Source organism: Cetorhinus maximus, chromosome 17 (assembly GCF_964194155.1).
Source record: "Cetorhinus maximus chromosome 17, sCetMax3.hap1.1, whole genome shotgun sequence".
NCBI classification, from domain to species: domain Eukaryota; kingdom Metazoa; phylum Chordata; class Chondrichthyes; order Lamniformes; family Cetorhinidae; genus Cetorhinus; species Cetorhinus maximus.
The window spans coordinates 81,356,125-81,374,766 of NC_135895.1; the positions used below are offsets into that span (position 1 = coordinate 81,356,125).

Genomic DNA, 18,642 nt, shown 5'->3' on the forward strand with positions numbered 1-18,642 from the left:
CACCCCCACTAGGGCTAGAAGTACCTTGCTCATCCTGCTTTCTACCCTTAATGTCCCCATTAGCACATTCCATAGCTAATATCACCACCGTCAACACCTCCTTGTCCTTTTGTCTATGACATCTTTGGCAATCTCTTCTTTGCCTCCACCTATCACTGGCCCTCTATCCAGCTCTACCTGTCCCACCCCCCACTTCAACCAGCTTATATTTCATCCCATTTCTAGTTTTTCCAGTTATTTTTGTTTTTTTTTTCCAGCATTTTCCGTTTTTATTTCGGATCTCCATCATCCGCAGTATTTTGCTTTTATTTTGGTGGCCTCTGCATTCTGCAGAGTGTCGCCATTTGGAGCCCTTGCCTGCTGCGATGCCACTCCTCTCCCCCCACACCCTCCCGATTTCTGGCACTAGATGGCGCAGCTGAGGTGTTTCCCGGTCCCGGGGGCTGTCAATCATCCTGTTGATTGACAAGGCGGGGATGAAGCCAGCGGCAGCGTTCAGGTTCTGCACGGTCCCCGAGCGGATCCTGCGGGATGCGGTCAGGTAAGCGGCTCTCACCGCGGCCAAGGCGGATGCTCAGATGATGCTCCAGCCGCGGGACCTGCGCTTCCACCCGGTGCTGAGACCGGAAGGAACATTTTCGATGCACCCATCCCGGCTCTCCTGTCGGGGTTCGGGAGGAGCCTGCAAACCTGGTCTGCTTCCTGCCCAGAACATTAAACACAGAAATGGGCTTCACATACTCTTGCTTTTTTTTTGGTTTTTGCTATAATGCAGTTGCTGAGCTGCTTTAAGGCACAGCTGCCGATTTCCTGGATTGTTTTGCCTGTTAGCAAACTCAATTTTACTGGAGTCCCCAATACTGCTTCCTGCGTTCCGGCTAAAAGCAAAGTGCAGAGCCAAAGGGCGGCGTTCGCCCCCTGCGTGGTTTTGTGCAGTGCACAGAAAAATAATAGGGCATAATATTAATAATTATTTAATATAATAGAGGTGGTGGTACTGACAGAGGAGGAGGCCGTTAAGCCCCTTGAATCTGGTTATTCATTGAGATTATGGTTGAAAGTTGGTGCTTTCCTTTACAACTCGCTCCATGCCCAATCTGGACTTCATGTTGGACTGTACCTGATGAGTTGCCCATTCCGTGTGTGCCTCGACATTGAGTGCCAGATGGGTGACCACATCCCAGTCTGACCTACACATGCACGTGTCATTAGGGGTTATTGGTAACATCAGGAGCAGGAACCCTGGCTAATTTTCCCTCCCTTGCCCCCAGGCCTTCTTAGGTCAATCTACCTACCCCTCTACCCCAGTTGAAATAGGCTAACTGAGCATGGACGTGGGATCATTCCATGCAGTACTTTAGGAGTGCTGCACAGTTGGAGGTTTTGTCTTTTGGATGAGACATTGAACTGAGTCTGCCATCTCCAGTGGTAGGATGACCATAAGCCCCGTTTTTAAAGGGACAGTCCCGTACTTGAGCTCCATTGCAGGTGTCCTGACTTTTTCTTAATAAGTAATAAATTGTCCTAAATTTTCTGTCTCCTGATGTCCACTGCATCTCAAAACACCTGATTTCACCAAATGGTAACTGTTCCTGAAACAAAACTAACGGTAAACATGGGGTAGTGTCATATTCTTATATTATTCTGAAATGATTGAAGAACTATATTGTCATGTGTATGTATACATGTATATCTACAATGCCACACTACTGCACTACAGTCAGTGTACCGGGGGTAGTTGCCCTGGGTAGCTTTAATCAGTGCTTGGCACAGAGGATTGCAAGGAAGGCTGTAACTATGTGCAGTTGCTTCAATCTTTACTCTGGGAATGTCACAAAAACGTACATGTTGTTTTGATGCCGACCTATATAAACAATTCAAGGTTTTGAAAAAAGACTCCAGTAACTGACAACAATAACGCAGGTTATATGTCGAACAGGCTGCAGCACATTTTTCAATTTTCAACTGTGGTGATAGTGACATTACTCAGCAAAAAAAAAACACAAGGAGGTTGAACAAAGTAAGTGTGCAAATCCAAGTGTTTCAGATTTTTTTTGTGATCACATACATCCAAATGAGTGACTGTTTGCTTAACATACTATGCACCTTGGACCCAGTTTCAGTGATTGTACCTCTCAGTTGATTGAAAAACAGCACAGTTCTGATTGATTGCTGTCGGACTCACTTGGATACGAGTTATTTTACCAGGTGTCCCGTGTTCAACATATCAGGTGGGCAGAAAAAAAACTCCCATGACACTATTTAGAAGAAGAACACTGGAGTTATCCTTGGTGTCATAAAGTCATTATGGCACTGAAGGCACCCATCCTGGCCAATATTTATCCCTCAACTGCATCACAAAAACAGTTTATCTGGTCATTTATCTAATTTCTGTCTGTGGGAGCTTGCTGTGTGTGAGTTACAGCAGTGACTGGACTTCAAAAGTGTTTCATTGGGCTTGAAGAGCTTTGGAATGCCCTGAGATTATAAAAGACGCTACGTAAATGTAAGTTTGTTCTTTTTATGGCTCAGTACCATATCACATACAGCCTTTACCTGTCCAGCCATCATAAGAAGCCAAAGCTGTCTTTCACAGTTCTCGCTCATTGTCTGTTTACTGCATGTTTTTTCCCACTTACTTTCTATATTATTGAGACTTCTTGTCTCTTTTCAGTTTGGCTGTATATTGAACTGTTCTGGTTTAGCATCATGAATGGTATGGCACGTTCTGTTGCCACTTGGTCCATCGTGCCTGTGCCACATCTTTGATCGAGCTATCCAATTAATCCCCTATCCCTGTCCTTTTCCCATAGCCTTGTAAATGTTTTCCCCTCGAGTATTTATCCAATTCTCTTTTTGATATTACTGTTGAATCTGCTTCCACCCTTTTTCGGGCAGTGCGCTCCAGATCATATCAACTCACTGAGTAAAAAAATATTTCCTTATATCGCACCTGGTTCTTTTGCCAATCACCTTAAACCTGTGGTCTTCTGGTGGCATTGAAATAGTTTCTTCTTATTTACTCTATCAAAAGCATTCATGATTTTGAATGCCTCTGTCAAATCTTGTCTTAACCTCTGCTCTAGGGAGAGCAACCTCAATTTCTTTAGTCTCTCCACATAACTGAAGTCCCTCATCCTTGATATCATTACAGTACATCTAGCACATTCTAGTACATTTCTTCTGGTCCCTGTTTAAAATATAGTGTCCAGAATTGAACACAATATTGCAGCTGAGGATTAAACAGTATTTTCTAAAGGATTAGTCTACATTGCTTACTTTTGAACTCAATTCCTCTATTAGTAAAACCAAGGGTAAGTTTTTTAAAAAAAATACCTGCCATTTTCACAGATGTTATGCACATATACTCCGGGTCTCTCTCTTCCTGTGCCCCCTTTAAAATTGAACCATTTATTTTATATTGCCTCCTTATTCTTCCTTCCGAAATATATCACTGCACACTTCTCTGTGTTAAATTTCAACTGCCATGTGTCTCTGCCGTTCACCAGTTAATATCCTGAAGTCTGTACATCAGCTCCATTTTCCTGCCTTTTCTCTATCTCATATGATACTTTTACCCAACAATCATGTATCCTGTTACCCAGCCAACTTTGGATCCATGTTACTACTGTCCCTTTAATTCCATGAGCTGTAATTTTGCTCACAAGTCTGTTGTGTCGCACTGTATCAAATGTCTTTTGGAAGTCCATATACACCACATCAACAGCATTACCCTCATCAACCCTCTCTGTTACCTCATCAAAAAACTTAAGCAAGTTAGTTAAACACAATTTGCCTATAACAAATCAATGCTGGCTTTCCTTAATTAATCTGCATTTGCCCAAGAGACGACTAATTTTGTCCCAAATTATCATTTCTAGAAGTTTCCCCACCACCAAAGTTAAACTGACTGGCCTGTCGTCGCTGGGTTTATCTTTACACCCTTTTTTTGAATAAGAGTGTAGTATTTGCAATTCTCCAGTCCTTTGGCACAACCCCCAAGTCTAAGGAAGATTGGAAAGCTATGGCCAGTGCCTCCGCAATTTTCACTCTCAATTCCATCAGTCTCCTTGGATGTGTGTAAATGTGAACTCGTTCACTTTGACAGAAAGAATAAAAAAGCAGCATATTATTTAAATGGGGAGAGATTGCAGAATTATGAGGTACAGAGGGATCTGAGTGTCCTGGTACATGAATCACAAAAAGTTATGATGCAGGTACAGCAAGTGATTAGGAAGGCAAATGGAATGTTGTTGTTTATTGCAAGGGGAATGGAATATAAAAGTTGGGATGTTTTGCTACAGTTATACAGGGCATTGATGAGACCACATATAGAGTACTGTGTACAGTTTTGGTCTCATTTAGGACAGGACATAATTGCATTAGAAGCAGTTCAGAGAAGATTCACTCGACTGATTCCTGGGATGAAGGGGTTATCTTATGAAGAAAGGTTGGACAGGCTGGGCCTGTAACCATTAGAGTTTAGAGGAATGAGAAGTGATCTATCTGAAACATATAAGATCCTGAGGGGATTTGACAGGGTGGATGCTGAGAGAATGTTTCCCCTTGTGGGAGAGACTAGAACTAGGGGACACAGTTTAAAAATAAGGGGTCTCCCATTTAAGACTGAGGTGAGGAGAAATTTTTTTCTGAGGTTCTGAGGAGTCTGTGGAACTCTCCCTCAGAGCGGTGGAGGCAAGTCATTGAACATTTTTAAGGCTGAGTTAGATAGATTCTTGATTGACGCAGGAGTCAAAAGGTATCGAGGCTAAACAGGCAAGTGGAATTGAGAACACAATCAGATCACCATGATCTTATCGAATGGTGGAGCAGGCTAGAGGGGCTGAATGGCCTACTCCTGCTCCTAATTAGTATTTCGTATAACTAGTGTCCTGGTGTCTTATCAACTTTTAAGTACAGACAGCCAATCCAATATCACCTCCTTATCAGTTTTAAACCCTTCAAATGTCTGAATTACCTCCTCGTTCACCATGACCCGAGCAGCATCTTCTTCCTTGGTAAAGACAGGTGCAAAGTATTCATTTAGCACCTCAGCTATTCCCCCTGCCTCCATGCGTAAATCTCCTTTTTGTTCCCTAATCGACCTACTGCCCCTTTTGCCACCCTTTTATTATTTATATGCCTATAGAAGATGTTTGGATTCCCTTTTATGTTAGATGCAAGTCTCTACTCGTACTGTCTCTTTGCTTCTCTTATTTGCTTTTTCAGTTCCCCTCTGAACATTCTGTATTCAGCCTGGCTGTCACTTGCATTATCGACCTGACATCTGTCATAAACACAATGTTTCTGCTTCATCTTACTCTCCAACTCTTTTGTTATCCAGGGAGCTCTGGGTGTGTTTGCCCTACCTTTCCCCTTTGTGAGAATATACACTTACTCTACTTGAACTATCTCTTATTTAAAGTTCTGTTCAGTGACAGTTTTGCCTGCTTATCTTTGATTCCAATTCATCTGGGATCCATTCTTACCCCATTGAAGTTGGCTTTCCCCCAGTTAATTATCCTTCCTGCGGATTGCTCCTAGTCCTTTTCCATAGCCAACATAAACCTTATAGAGAACATAAACCTTATGATCCAATGATCACTATCCCCTAAATGTCCCTCTACTGACAATTGATCCACCTGGCCCACCTCACTCCCAAGAACCAGGTCCAGCAATGCGTCCTTTCTCGTTGGACTGGAAACATACCTCTGTCGAAAATTTTCCTGAGCACACTCTAGGAACTCTTACCCCTCCTGCCCTTTACACCACTACGATCCCAGCCTATATAGAGAGAAATTCAGCCCCCCATTGTAACTACTTTTTCTTTTATTTATTCTTTCCCGGATGTGGGCATCGTTGGCTTGGCCAGCATTTATTGCCCATCCCTAATAGCCCTCGAGAAGGTGGTGGCGAGTCGGCTTCTTGAGCCGCTGCAGTCCATGTGGCGATAATTCTTGCACTTCTCTGTAATTTTCTTGCAAATTTGATCCTCTACATATTTTCCTCTAGTTGGTGGCTTATAGACTAGACCGAGCAATGTAAGTGCACCTTTCTCATTGTTTAGCTCTAGCCAAACAAATTCTGCCCTTGATCCAGCTGGGTTAATTCATTGCCACAGAAGGCTGTGGAGGCCAGGTCATTGAGTGTATTTAAAACCGAGATAGATAGGCTTTTGATTGGTAAGGGGATCAAAGGTTATGGGGAGAAGGCGGGAGAATGGGGTTGAGAAACTTATCAGCCATGATTGAATGGCAGAGCAGACTCGATGGGCCGAATGGCCTAATTTCTGCTCCTATGTCTTATGGTCTTATGGACATCCTCTCTTTCCATCATTGCACAGCTCTCTTTAGTCAATACTGTCAACCCCCCTCCTCCTTTCCTATCTTTCCTGAACACCTGTGTATCCAGGAATATTTAATACCCAGCCCTGCCCTTCTTTGAGCCAGGTCTCTGTTAAAGCCACAACATCAGATTTCCAAGTGGCTGTTTGCGTTTGCGACTCACCAATCTTATTTACCACACTCCGCGCATTCATATACATGCACTGTAATCCTAATTTAAGCTTTATCAACTCCCACCTTTTGCTAAACCACCTATTTCTTACTTTATATCAGTCTTTCCCAATTCTTTGCACCTTGGGTATCCCTCTCTAGCATTACCTCCTGGTTCCCACTGCGAGGTTAGTTTACACCCTCCCCAATAGCACTAACAAATCAGCCCACAAGGAACTCAGTCCCAAATTGTTTAGGTGCAACCTGTCTGACCTGTACAGGTCCCATCTCCCCCAGAGCTGATCCTGATGTCTGAAGAATCTAAAGCCCTCTCTCCTGCACCATCTCTCCAGCCACACATTTATCTGCTTTATCCTCCTCTTTCTATACTCACTTGCACATGGTACTGGGAGTAAGCCGGAGATTACTACTTTTGAGGTCCTTTTTGCTAATTTCCTACCTAGCTCCCTAAATTCTAACTGCAAGATTACATCCTTCTTTCTGCCTATGTCATTGGTACTGATGTGGCTTTTTACCATCCCCCTTCCGGATACTCTGCAGCCATTCACTGACATCCTTGACCCTGGCAGGGGAGGCAACATACCATCCTGGATTCACTTGTGTGGCCACAGAAACATCTGTCTGTTCCCTAAAGCTCCTATGACTATTGGTGTTCCAGTTTTCCTCGTGCTCTCCTGTACAGCAGAGCCAGCCTTGGCGCCATGGACGTGGCTCCACATATGACACGTCACTTTCATCACTATTCAGAACAAATACTGTTTGGAGATTGAGGTGGACTCGGGGGACTCCTGCCCCACCTGCTTATTTCCTCTTGACTGCCTAGTGATCACCCATTCCCTCTCTTTAGCATACACTTAAGCTGCAGAGTTACCACATCTATAAACGTGTCAGCCGCAAAGCCCTCAACCTCACGGATGCAATGCAGTGACACCAACTGCTGCTCACCCGGAGCTTGAGATGCTGCAGCTGATGACGATGTACATAAGGTAATTCAGGAAATGTCCTGCAGTTTCCACATGGAACAGGATATGCATTCTGCTGTTCCTCTATCTATTAGATAATAAAACGTACAGACTTGCTAACAAAAACCTGTGTACCTCAGCCTCGAAAGCTCCAACTGTCTTTGGATCCAAAGCCTTTTGGAGCAGAGAGTTCCAGATTCCGACGATATTTAATGTGGAAAAAGTGACAACATTCTGTCTTTGCAGTGGCCACTTGTTTCAGCTGCAGCCTCTGCTGGAGGAGGTGAGCCAGAAAGAATAGAGCAAACCCAAAAATAGAGCAGGGGAAGAATGGAAAAAGGACAGTGAAATGCAATAGTGACGTTGCTGTTAAGTGCGATTGCTTCTGCTTGTACAGATTTGGTTTCATCGCTGCAATTCACATTGTCCCCAGCAGTAGAAAGACTATTAGAGTTAAGGGGGATGATGGATTGTTAATGGTCACCCCTGGGCTCATTGTGATGCTTTATGCTCCTGTGCTAGATTGAATGTAATGTTTAGCTCTTTTGAACAGGAGGAATCATTTAGCAAGGAATTTAACTGGACTGGCAGCAACTCACACCAGCAGTACCACTGATTCTGGCCATTCGTACCAAGCAGCACTGTGCACCGAGCTAAAGAAGCCTCTGGTGATCCAGCCGCTGCCTTCAGTTGCACTCAAGCCCTCCGAGGTAAGTTGCTCTGGACGGTAAAGTGTTGCATATTTTAAATAGCTGTTAGCTCTCAGACTGGTGTGGATCCAAACCATTTATCAAAAAATAAAATGAGACTTGTTCATGACTTTTAATGCCCCATGTGCTAAGCAGTAAAATTAACTCGAGTAATGAAATAAAATAACCTAACAACTATTTCAAATCTAATTCTTTATATAACGATATATTGAACGATCTGGGGCAGCTGCCTACTGAGACTGACAAATCAAATGGTTATCAGAGGCCATTTAGCTGCACAGGACGGAAGGTGGAGATGTGTTGGCTGTACATGATCTAGGTCGGGAAGCACTATGTGGTAATGGAGATGCATTTGCAAAGCATGACTTGGACATACGTGGTGACACTAACTGAGACCAACGGTATGCTGATGCTGTGCGATTACCTTCAGGTGTGCTGAAGTTGTTTGACTAAAAATGCCTGCCTTTTGTTGTCAGGTGCGAGTGGATGTTCATTGTTGTGGTGTAAACTTTGCTGATCTTCTGATATGCCAGGGCCTATATCAGGAGCGACCTCCGGTCCCCTTCACTCCAGGTAAAGCCAACCCTGGTTGTATAGGAATAATAATTGCTCCATTCTTGTTTGGATCCTGGGTTAAGAAGTTTAATATTATCTGGTTTTTGTTCAGCTGAATATTGTGCCTGGCCATTTGCGGTGAAATTAAACATGTGTGAGGTTTGCAGCAGGGATATGCTGAAGATTTCCTTGAGAATTCTCTGGCCTCCATAACTTTGGCAGAAACAAAACTTTGCATTTATATAGTGCCTTTTAGAGTAGGGGTCGACCTAGGCGTAGTTGGGTGATGGACGTCACAAAGTGGTGCAAATGAGCTATAGTGGATGTGTGAGGATGGTGCAAGACATACCATGACAGCAGATCTCCTGGTAGAAGTAGCTACAAGCAGCAGCAGAGTAGTAAAATGTGCTAAGGCATTCCACAGAGTTATTATCAAACAAAAGGCCGTAGGATGAAATAGGGGGACAGGTGATCGAAAGTTTGGTCAAAGAAAGTTAGCTTTAAAGAGTGGCTTTAAGGAGGAGAATGAGGCAGAATGATGGAGAGGTTTAGGGAGGGAATTCCAGAGGTTAGGATCTTGGCAGCTGAAGGCCTGGTCACCAATGGCGCAGTGAACAAAATCGGGGATGCTCTAAAGGCCAGAATTGAAGGAACACCGATATCTGTGAGGGTTGTAGGGCTAGAAGAGGTCACAGGGATAGGGAGCAGTGAGGCCATGGAGGGATTTGAAAATAGGAATGGGAATTTTAAAATTGAGGAGCTTCCAGACTGGGAGCCGATGTAGATCAATGAGCACAGGGGTGAAAGGTGAATGGGACTGGGTGCAAGTTAGGATTCAGGGGATGATACAGAGTGGAGGTGAAAGTAGGCAGTCTTGGTGATTGAGAAAATATGGGGCTGGAAGTTCAGCTGAGATTCAGATAGGATGCTGAGGTTGCAAAGTCTGGTCCAGTATCTGACTTTGGCCAGGGAAATGGATGTAGTTGGTGGCTGGGGAAAAGTGTTAGTAGCAGGGGCTGAAGACACTGACCTCAGTCTTCCCAATAATTAAATGGAGGAAATATCTGCTAGTCTAATAGTGGACATCAGATAAATAGCAAGACAAATCAGAATGTGGGAAGAGTCAGAGCTGGTGGTGAGGTAGAGATGGGTGTTTTTAGCATACATGTGGAATCTGATGATATCCCCAGCAGGTAGATGAGAAGTAGGAGGGGGTCAAGGATAGATCCTTGCAAGAGACCAAAGGTAATGGTGCAGGAACGAGAAGTGAAGCTATTGCAGGTGATTCTCTGGTTTTGACTACATAGATAGAAATGGAGCAAGGCAAGGGCAGTCCCATCCAGGCCATAACAGTGGAGAGGTGTTGAATGAGGATAGTGTGGTCAACAGGTCAAGAAGGATGAGAAGATATAGTTTACCTTTGTCAAGGTCACATAGAGTGTCATTTGTGACTTCGATAAGAGCCGTTTTGGTACTGTGGCAGGGCGGAAACCTGTTGGAGGGATTCAAACATGGAGTTGGAGGAAAGATGGTCACAGATTTTATTTGATGGCCTTAGCACATTCAAAGACTGGAGAGGAAAGGGATGTTGATGGGGTGACAGCAGGGTCAAGGATAGGTTTCTTGAGGAAGCGATGGTGATAGCAGATCGGATGCAGAGAGGGAACCATTAACAACATCAGCTAACATGGGAACCAGGAAGGGACCTTAAGTTGTCAGCAGTTTGGTGGAAATAGGGTCAAGAGAGCAGGAGGTGGATATCATGGACAAGATGTGCTTGAAGAGGGTGTTAGGGGGGATAGGAGAGAAGTTGGAGAAAGATACGAGTTCAGAGCAAGAGCAAGGGCTTTTTAGAGGGAGCTTGGCCTGATGGGCTAGTGAGAAGGGGCAGAGGCAGCTGATCAAATGGTCTTGATGTTTGTGACCAAGAAACCCATGAGTTCCTCGCACTTGTTGGAGATGAAGGTAGAGGATAAAGGGGAGAGGAGTTTAAGATTAAGGTTTATAATGTAGAGAAAATCTGGGGTTTGTCTTTGCATGCTAGGATGATCCTGGATTACTAAGCTGTTTTGGCAGAGGAGAACAGAACCAGATTGTGCTTTATGTGATCCAGCCGGATCTGGCGATGAATGGCTAAACCAGTTAGAATCATGGAATGATACAGCACAGAAGGGGGCCATTCAGCCCATCGTGCCTGTGCTGGATCTTTAAGCTATCTGATTAGTTCCAATTCCCATAGGCTCTTTCCCCAAAGCCTTGCTAATCTTTCCACCATGAATATTTAAGCCTATGTCATTTGATATAAGGGAGCAGAGACAAGGCTGCATTGCTGGCAATGACCAGGGTGAGAGAGAGTAATGATTTTAGTGGGGTAAAGGGCATCAACTGTGGAGGTGTGTGCGTGCTTGAGTTGCAGAAATGTTGAGGCGAATGTAAAGCCAAATGGCAGAAGATTGGGAATTTGACAGTGAAGGTATAAGTGAATTGAAGAGAATTTTTGCCAGGGGTGAAGGAGATGGAGTTGGGAAGGGGTAACGGGTTGTGAGTAGAGAACAATACAAGGAAGTGATCAGAGTTGGCCTTGAGAGGAGTAGCGAGACCACATGAGAAAAAATAAAGTTTTACACTTATACAGCCCCATTCAGGACCACCGCATGTCTCCAAGAGCTTTACATCTAATGAAGTACTTTTGAAATTTAGTTGCTGTTGTAATATAGGAAACATAACAGCAAAATTGCACACAGCAAGCTCCCACAAACAGGAATGTGTTAATGACCAGATCATCTGTTTCTGTGATTGAGGGATAAATATTGACCAGGACACCAGGGAGAACTGTCCTGCTATTGTTTGAAATTCTGCCCGTGGGATCTTTTACATCCACCTGAGAGGGCAGACGGGCCTCGGTTACGTGTCACATTTGAAAGACAGCACTTACGACAGTGCAGCACTCTCTCGGTACTTCACTGGAGTGTCAGCCTTGATTTTTGTGCTCAAAGGTTGGAGTGCAACTGGGACCCTGAACCTAGTAACTTAGAGGCAGGTGTGTTAAGAGATCAAGGGGGTTATCCTGAATATGGGCTGGTTAGCTTATGGAAGGAGAGATTAAGGGAGGATAAGAAAAGCAGTAAACTCAGAATAGAGAGTATGATGAGGTGAGATGGAAGATGAAATCGCCGAGGATGAGCAGTCGCTTGGTGCAGAGGCTGAGGGAGGAAAGCAGTGAGGATATCTCTGAGAGACTTGGCATGGTACTTGTGTGGGCAATAGGGAACCAGGATTTCAAAGGAAAGGTGTGCGGGGTGGAACAAGGTGTGATGCTCAAAGGAGGAGAAGGTGCCAGAGGAGTACGGGGATAGATTAAGCTGTGATTCAGTGATAAGAGCCACACTGCCACCATGATGACCTGGGCCCGGGGAAGTGGTAGAAGGTATAGCCAGACAGGGAGACTTCATTTAGAGGGAAGGTTTGCATCAAGACCATGACCTGAATCCAATCATTCACAATAAGCTCATGAATGGCAAGGGCCTTGTTCACAAGTTAACAGAGATGGTGGAGGGAGATGCAAAAAGAGGTGGTCATAATTAATCCACTGGAAGAGGTCAGCAGTAGGAAAGATGAGTGGGACAGAAAGGGGAAAGGCAAGATTAGCCCCCTATGGGAAGGGTCAGAGAAACTGAAGCTCTTCAATTTTGAAAAGAGGTGAATGATGGGGAGTGTGCGAGATATTAAATAGCCTGGATACTTCTTCAAAGTATGTTGGGATACTAGAACAAGAAGGCATGGGATAAAATTGTTGGAAGTTTAGGACAAATGTCAAAAAGCATTAAATTCGCAAAGTGCTGAACACTCTGGTTTCTGGATACCCTCAGTCTTACTCAAGAGTCTGTTACATAACTTAATTGCGAAGTTTGGGGGAATGTAAGTTTTTTTGGCTGGGTGGATAAGCTAGAATGATTTTCCTGCACTTCTGTCTATTGTCTGAATTATCAAGAATTGAAACATAAAAAGGAAAACTGCTGTAATTAGTGCATAAAATCAAATTCTCCGGGTAGATTGTCTCACAAATGAATAACACTTGTTTTGCAGGAATGGAATTTGCAGGGTCTGTGCTGGAGATTGGTCCAAATGTCACAGCGATCCACAAGGTAAATGTTTAATGGGGGCCTCTGATGCTTTGTACTTCTCTAACGTGTGTTTCTCTAATGCTTGTTTGGTAGCTAAATGCGTCATGTGGTTTAGCACTAAGCTGCATGGTACAAAGTCTCAGATTTGTTTCCTGGCCCTTGCTCAGCCACAGTGGTTCTACAAAGTTACAGTTTGTCTCCGTGGCCCCAAACTAGGTTGGGAGAGTTGGGGTTGGGTAGAATTGCCCAGGGCTCCTGCTTCCAATTACAATCCATTGGATTCCTGAAGGAATGTGCATTTGTGAAAGTTGTGTGAGGAACAGGACTTCAGCTTGGAAGTGGTACCCTCACCTCATGGTCAAGTGACCAGCTAATGACATGATTCACAGGCTCGCACGTTGAGAATGGCCATTTGGGTTAAGTGCCAGTGGGCTGTTGGTACTGTGAAACTATTCCCAAGTGAGAGTCAGCACCTTAAGAAGTGAAGAGGAGAAATTGGGAGCAAAGCCTCTTTCTGTGATCTTGAATGTTCACAAGTTTCTTTTGTAATTTTCAGTGCTTTTGTCAAATGTATTGGGCATAATGATTTTTTTTAATGTTTTACGTCTCTCATGTTTTGTAAGTGGCTTTTTTCCATTATTACTATTAATTACATTTTTTAAACAGAAATGGATTTGTAATAGCAACAAAGCACCAATCATTTGATTATAACAATAATTAGCCTGAATAAACAATACATAATTTGAAGAGGCAATGGCAACTAGTAACAATCAGCTGATTATTACTAAATAAATTCTGATAAGTATTTAGTCTAACAAGAAAATTGATTTGGAATTGCATTCAGCATCAGTAACTTAGACTCCAGTGTAACAGCTCGGTTCATTGGAGTGTCATGTCATCTGTAACAGTTCCTGAACTGTGTGCAGCACAGGTTCTTCTCACATGTGACATTTATATTGTATTCTGTTCAGGGAGACCGTGTGATAGGTGTGAGTTCCACTGGGGCAATGGCAGAACAGTGCGTTGTTGACCACAAGGTAAGTGGCGTGGAACACTGAAGGTGCTCATCAATGATGGCAGTTCTTTTGTCAGGAAGTAGTGATTTTTAAAAATAATTCATTCATAAGACATGGGCTTTGCTGGCTGGGCCAGCATTTATTGCCCATCCCTACTTGCCCATGAGAAGTTGGTGCTGAGCTGCCTTCTTGAACCGTTGCAGTCCATGTGGTGTAGGTACACCCACAGTGTTGTTAGGAAGGGAGTTCCAGGATTTTGACCCAGTGACATTGAAGGAACAGCGATATATTTCCAAGTCAGGATGGTGAGTGACTTGGAGGGGAACTTCCAGGTGGTGGTGTTCCCATCTATCTGCTGCCCTTGTCCTTCTAGATGGTAGTGGTCATAGGTTTTGAAGGTGCTGCTTAAGGAACTTTGGTGAATTCCTGCCGTGCATCTTGTAGATGGTACACACTGCTGCTACTCTATGTCTGTGATGGAGGGAGTGAATGTTTGTGGATGTGGTACCAATCAATCGGGCTGCTTTGTCCTGGACGGTGTCAAGCTTCTTGAGTGTTGCGGGAGCTGCACTCATCCAGGCAAGTGGAGAGTATTCCATCACACTCCTGACTTGTGCCTTGTAGATGTTGGACCGGCTTTGGGGAGTCAGGAGGTGAGTTACTCATCACAGGATTCCTAGCCTCTGACCTACCCTTGTAGCCATAGTATTTAGTGCCTAGTCCAGTTCAGTTTCTGGTCAATGATGACCCTCAGGATGTCGATAGTGGGGGATTCACTGATGGTAATGTTATTGAATGTCGAGGGGCGATGGTTAGATTCTCTCTTGTTGGAGATAGTCAGTGCCTGGCACTTGTGTGGCACGAATGGTACTTACCACTTGTCAGCCCACACCTGGATATTGCCCAGGTCTTGCTGCATTTGGACATGGACTGGACTGCTTCAGTATCTGAGGATTCACGAATGGTGCTGAACATGGTGCAATCATCAGCGAACATCCCAACTTCTGACCTTATGATGGAAGGAAAGTCATTGATGAAGCAGCTGAAGATGGTTGGGCCGAGGACATACCCTGAGGAACTCCTGCAATGATGCTCTGGAGCTGAGATGACTGACTTCCAACAATCACAGCCATCTTCCTTTGTGCTAGGTATGACTCCAACCAGTGGAGGGTTTTCTTCCCGATTCCCATTGACTCCAGTTTTGCTAGGGTTCCTTGATGCCACACTCGGTCAAATGCTGCCTTGATGTCAAGGGCAGCCACTCTCACCTCACCTCAGCAGTTCAGTCCTTTTGTCCATGTTTGAACCCAGGCTGTAGTGAGGTCAGGAGCTCAGTGGCCCTGGCGGAACCCAAACTGGGCATCAGTGAGTAGGTTGTTGCTAAGCAAGTGATGTTTGACAGCACTGTTGATGACTCCTTCCATTACTTTACTGATGATCGCGAGTAGACTGATGGGGCAGTAATTGGCTGGGTTGGATTTGTCCAGCTTCTTATGTACAGGACATATCGGGGCAATTTTCCACTTAGCTGGGTAGATGCCAGTGTTGTAGCTGTACTGGAACAGCTTGGATAAGGGCACAGCAAGTTCTGGAGCACAAGTATTCAGTACTATTGCGGGAATATTATCAGGGCCCATAGCCTTTGCAGTATCCAGTGCCTTCAGCCATTTCTTGATATCACGTGGAGTGAATTGAATTGGCTGAAGACTCGCATCTGTGATGCTGGGGACCTCCGGAGGAAGCCAAGATGGATCATCCACTTGGCACTTCTGGCTGAAGATTGTAGCAAATGCTTCAGGCTTATCTTTTGCACTGATGTCCTGGGCTCCTCCATCATTGAGGATGGGGATATTTGTGGAGCTTCCTCTTCCAGTGAGTTGTTCAATTGTCCACCACCATCTGTTGGTTGTGGGGTCACTTAGCTCTGTCTATCACTTGCTGCTTATGCTGTTTGGCATGCAAGTAGTCCTGTGTTATTACTTCACCAGGTTGACACCTCATTTTTAGGTATGCCTGGTACTGCTCCTGGCATGCCCTCCTGCACTCTTCATTGAACCAGGGTTGATCCCCTGACTTGATGGGAATGGTAGAGTGGGGGATATGCCAGGCCATGAGGTTACAGATTGTGTTTGAGTACAATTTTGCTGCTGCTGATGGCCCACAGCACCTCATGGATGCCCAGTCTTGCGTTGTTAGATCTGTTCGAAATCTATCCCGTTTAGCCCGGTGGTAGTGCCACAGAACACAATGTGAAGCTGGGTCTTCATTTCCACAATGACTGTTCGGTGGTCACTCCTACCGATACTGTCATGGACAGATGCATTTGCGGCAGGCAGGTTGGTGAGGAGGAGGTCAAGTATGTTTTTCCCTCTTGTCGGCTCCCTCTCCACCTGTTGCAGACCCCGATCTAGCAGCTATGTCCTTTAGGACTCCGCCAGCTCGGTCAGTAATGGTGCTACCGAGCCACTCTTGGTGATGGACATTAAAGTCCCCCACCCAGAGTACATTCTATGCCCTTGCCATCCTCAGTGCTTCCTCCAAGTGGTGTTCAACATGGAAGAACACTGATTCATCAGCTGAGGGAGGGCGGTACATGGTAATCAGCAGGAGGTTTCCTTGCCCATATTTGACCTGATGCCATGAGACTTCATGGGGTCCAGAGCTGATGTTGAGTACTCCCAGGTCAACTCCCTCCCGACTATATACCACTGTGCCACCACCTCTGCTGGGTCTGTCCTGCCAGTGGGACAGGACATACCCATGAATGGTGATGGTGGTGTCTGGGACATTATCTGTAAGATATGATTCCAAGAAGATGACTCTGTCAGGCTGTTGATTGACTAGTCTGTGGGACAGCTCTCCCAATTTTGGCACTAGCTCCCAGATGTTAGTAAGGAGGACTTTGCAGGGTCGATAGGGCTGAGTTTGCCATTATCGTTTCCGGTGCCCAGGTCGATGCCGGGTGATCCGTCCGATTTGATCCCTTAATGTCTGGTGGGAGGGCTGAGGAGGAAAGGGTGGAAGAAGAACAATTAGTTAAGGATATGGCTTTATGGTTTAAATACTCCTAAAGGTGGGATAGCACATGTCCCAAACAGCCTACATCCCCAGGAATCATTAGAACATGAGTGAAGTCAATGCCTCTATCAGGGTTTGAACCTTTCACTCAACATTTTTATCATGTTTTCATTTAGATTGCAGCTTGCGCAGTCAGTGCTTTTATGAACTGAAACCTGTTGTATATGAGTTAACACAGCCTAGGTTTAATAATTAACCTCAAATTGTGACAAATTGCCTCTTGGGAAAACATGGGATGCCCACCATGTTCTCCAATTACCTCAGATGGCATAAGAGTAAGGCATGCCAGATCATTGCTTACAGGCTAAAAGTAATAATCCAAATTTAATTGCACATAAAATAATATACAGAAGCGGAAAGATCAGCAGGATCCTATTTGATAATGAGAGAATGAGTGAGACCATAGGAGGAGTAACAAACAATATCATTAATCTCTTTTAACGCACCCTCAACTTGAGTGCCAGAGAAAACCACTGGAGTTCCTGCTCCTGACTGTAATCCAGTTACCCCTGTTAGGAAGTAGATGGCAGGTGAGGTTTCTACAGTTAAATACGGGCAGCATGGCACATGAACCACGGACAAATGGAATCATGCCCCAGAAAGTACGATGGCATATGGGAGAGGGGCGGAGGGGAGAGAGCTGGGAAAATGCCGTTGTGGTACAGTTGTGCAACCCAGCAGGAGGCAGCTGGTTGATTGATATAAAAGCAAAAAACTGCGGATGCTGGAAATCCAAAACAAAAATAAAAATACCTGGAAAAACTCAGCAGGTCTGGCAGCATCTGCGGAGAGGAACACAGTTAACGTTTCGAGTCCGTATGACCCTTCAACAGAATTAAGTAAAAATAGAAATAGGTGAAATATAAGCTGGTTTAAGGGGGGGGTGGGACAGGTAGAGCTGGATAGAGGGCCAGTGATAGGTGGAGATAACCAAAAGATGTCACAGGCAAAAGGACAAACACCTCTTTGTCCTTTTGCCTGTGACATCTTTTGGTTATCTCCACCTATCACTGGCCCTCTATCCAGCTCTACCTGTCCCACCCCCCTTAAACCAGTTTATATTTCACCTCTTTTCTATTTTTCCTTAGTTCTGTTGAAGAGTCACACGGACTCAAAACGTTAACTGTGTTCCTCTCCGCAGATGCTGCCAGACCTGCTGAGTTTTTCCAGGTATTTTTATTTTTGTTTTGGATTTCCAGCATCTGTGTTCCTCTCCACAGATGCTGTCAGACCTGCTGAGTTTTTCCAGGTATTTTTATTTTTGTTTTGGGTGATTGATATGCTTGGCTAATGTGCAGACCTGACTTATCTGAAACCCCTACAGATGCTGTGGCCCATCGGAGAGGAGATATCTTACGAGGTGGCCGCGACATTACCTGTTTCGTATGGCACGGCGATTCTGGCACTGCAGCAGCGAGCAAAGACACAGCCAGGGTGAGAGGATTTAGGAGCAGGAGTAGGCCATTCGGCCCCTCGAGCCTGCTCCACCATTCGATAAGATCATGGGTGATCTGGTTGTGTCTCAACTCCACTTTCCTGTCAGCCTCCCATAAGCCTTGGCTCTCTTGTCTACTAAAAATCCGTCTAACTCTGCCTTGAATAAACTCAATGACCCGGCCTCTACTGCCATCTGGGAAAGTGAATTCCACAGACATTGAGAGAAAAACATTCTCCTCGTCTCC

The 18,642-nt window shown here is 44.8% G+C and overlaps 1 protein-coding gene across 1 annotated transcript in view; it reads left to right on the forward strand.

The window, feature by feature from the left end:
* Positions 1–413: 413 nt before the first annotated feature.
* Positions 414–18,642, forward strand: part of gtpbp3 (GTP binding protein 3, mitochondrial) — a 40,131-nt gene continuing 21,902 nt past the window's right edge. The window contains exons 1-6 of the mRNA XM_078561510.1: positions 414–541; positions 8,031–8,187; positions 8,664–8,760; positions 12,829–12,887; positions 13,838–13,903; positions 18,285–18,394. Coding sequence (XP_078417636.1) covers positions 477–541; positions 8,031–8,187; positions 8,664–8,760; positions 12,829–12,887; positions 13,838–13,903; positions 18,285–18,394 — 554 coding nt within the window. The 5' untranslated portion in view covers positions 414–476. The remainder of the gene's footprint in view (positions 542–8,030; positions 8,188–8,663; positions 8,761–12,828; positions 12,888–13,837; positions 13,904–18,284; positions 18,395–18,642) is intronic.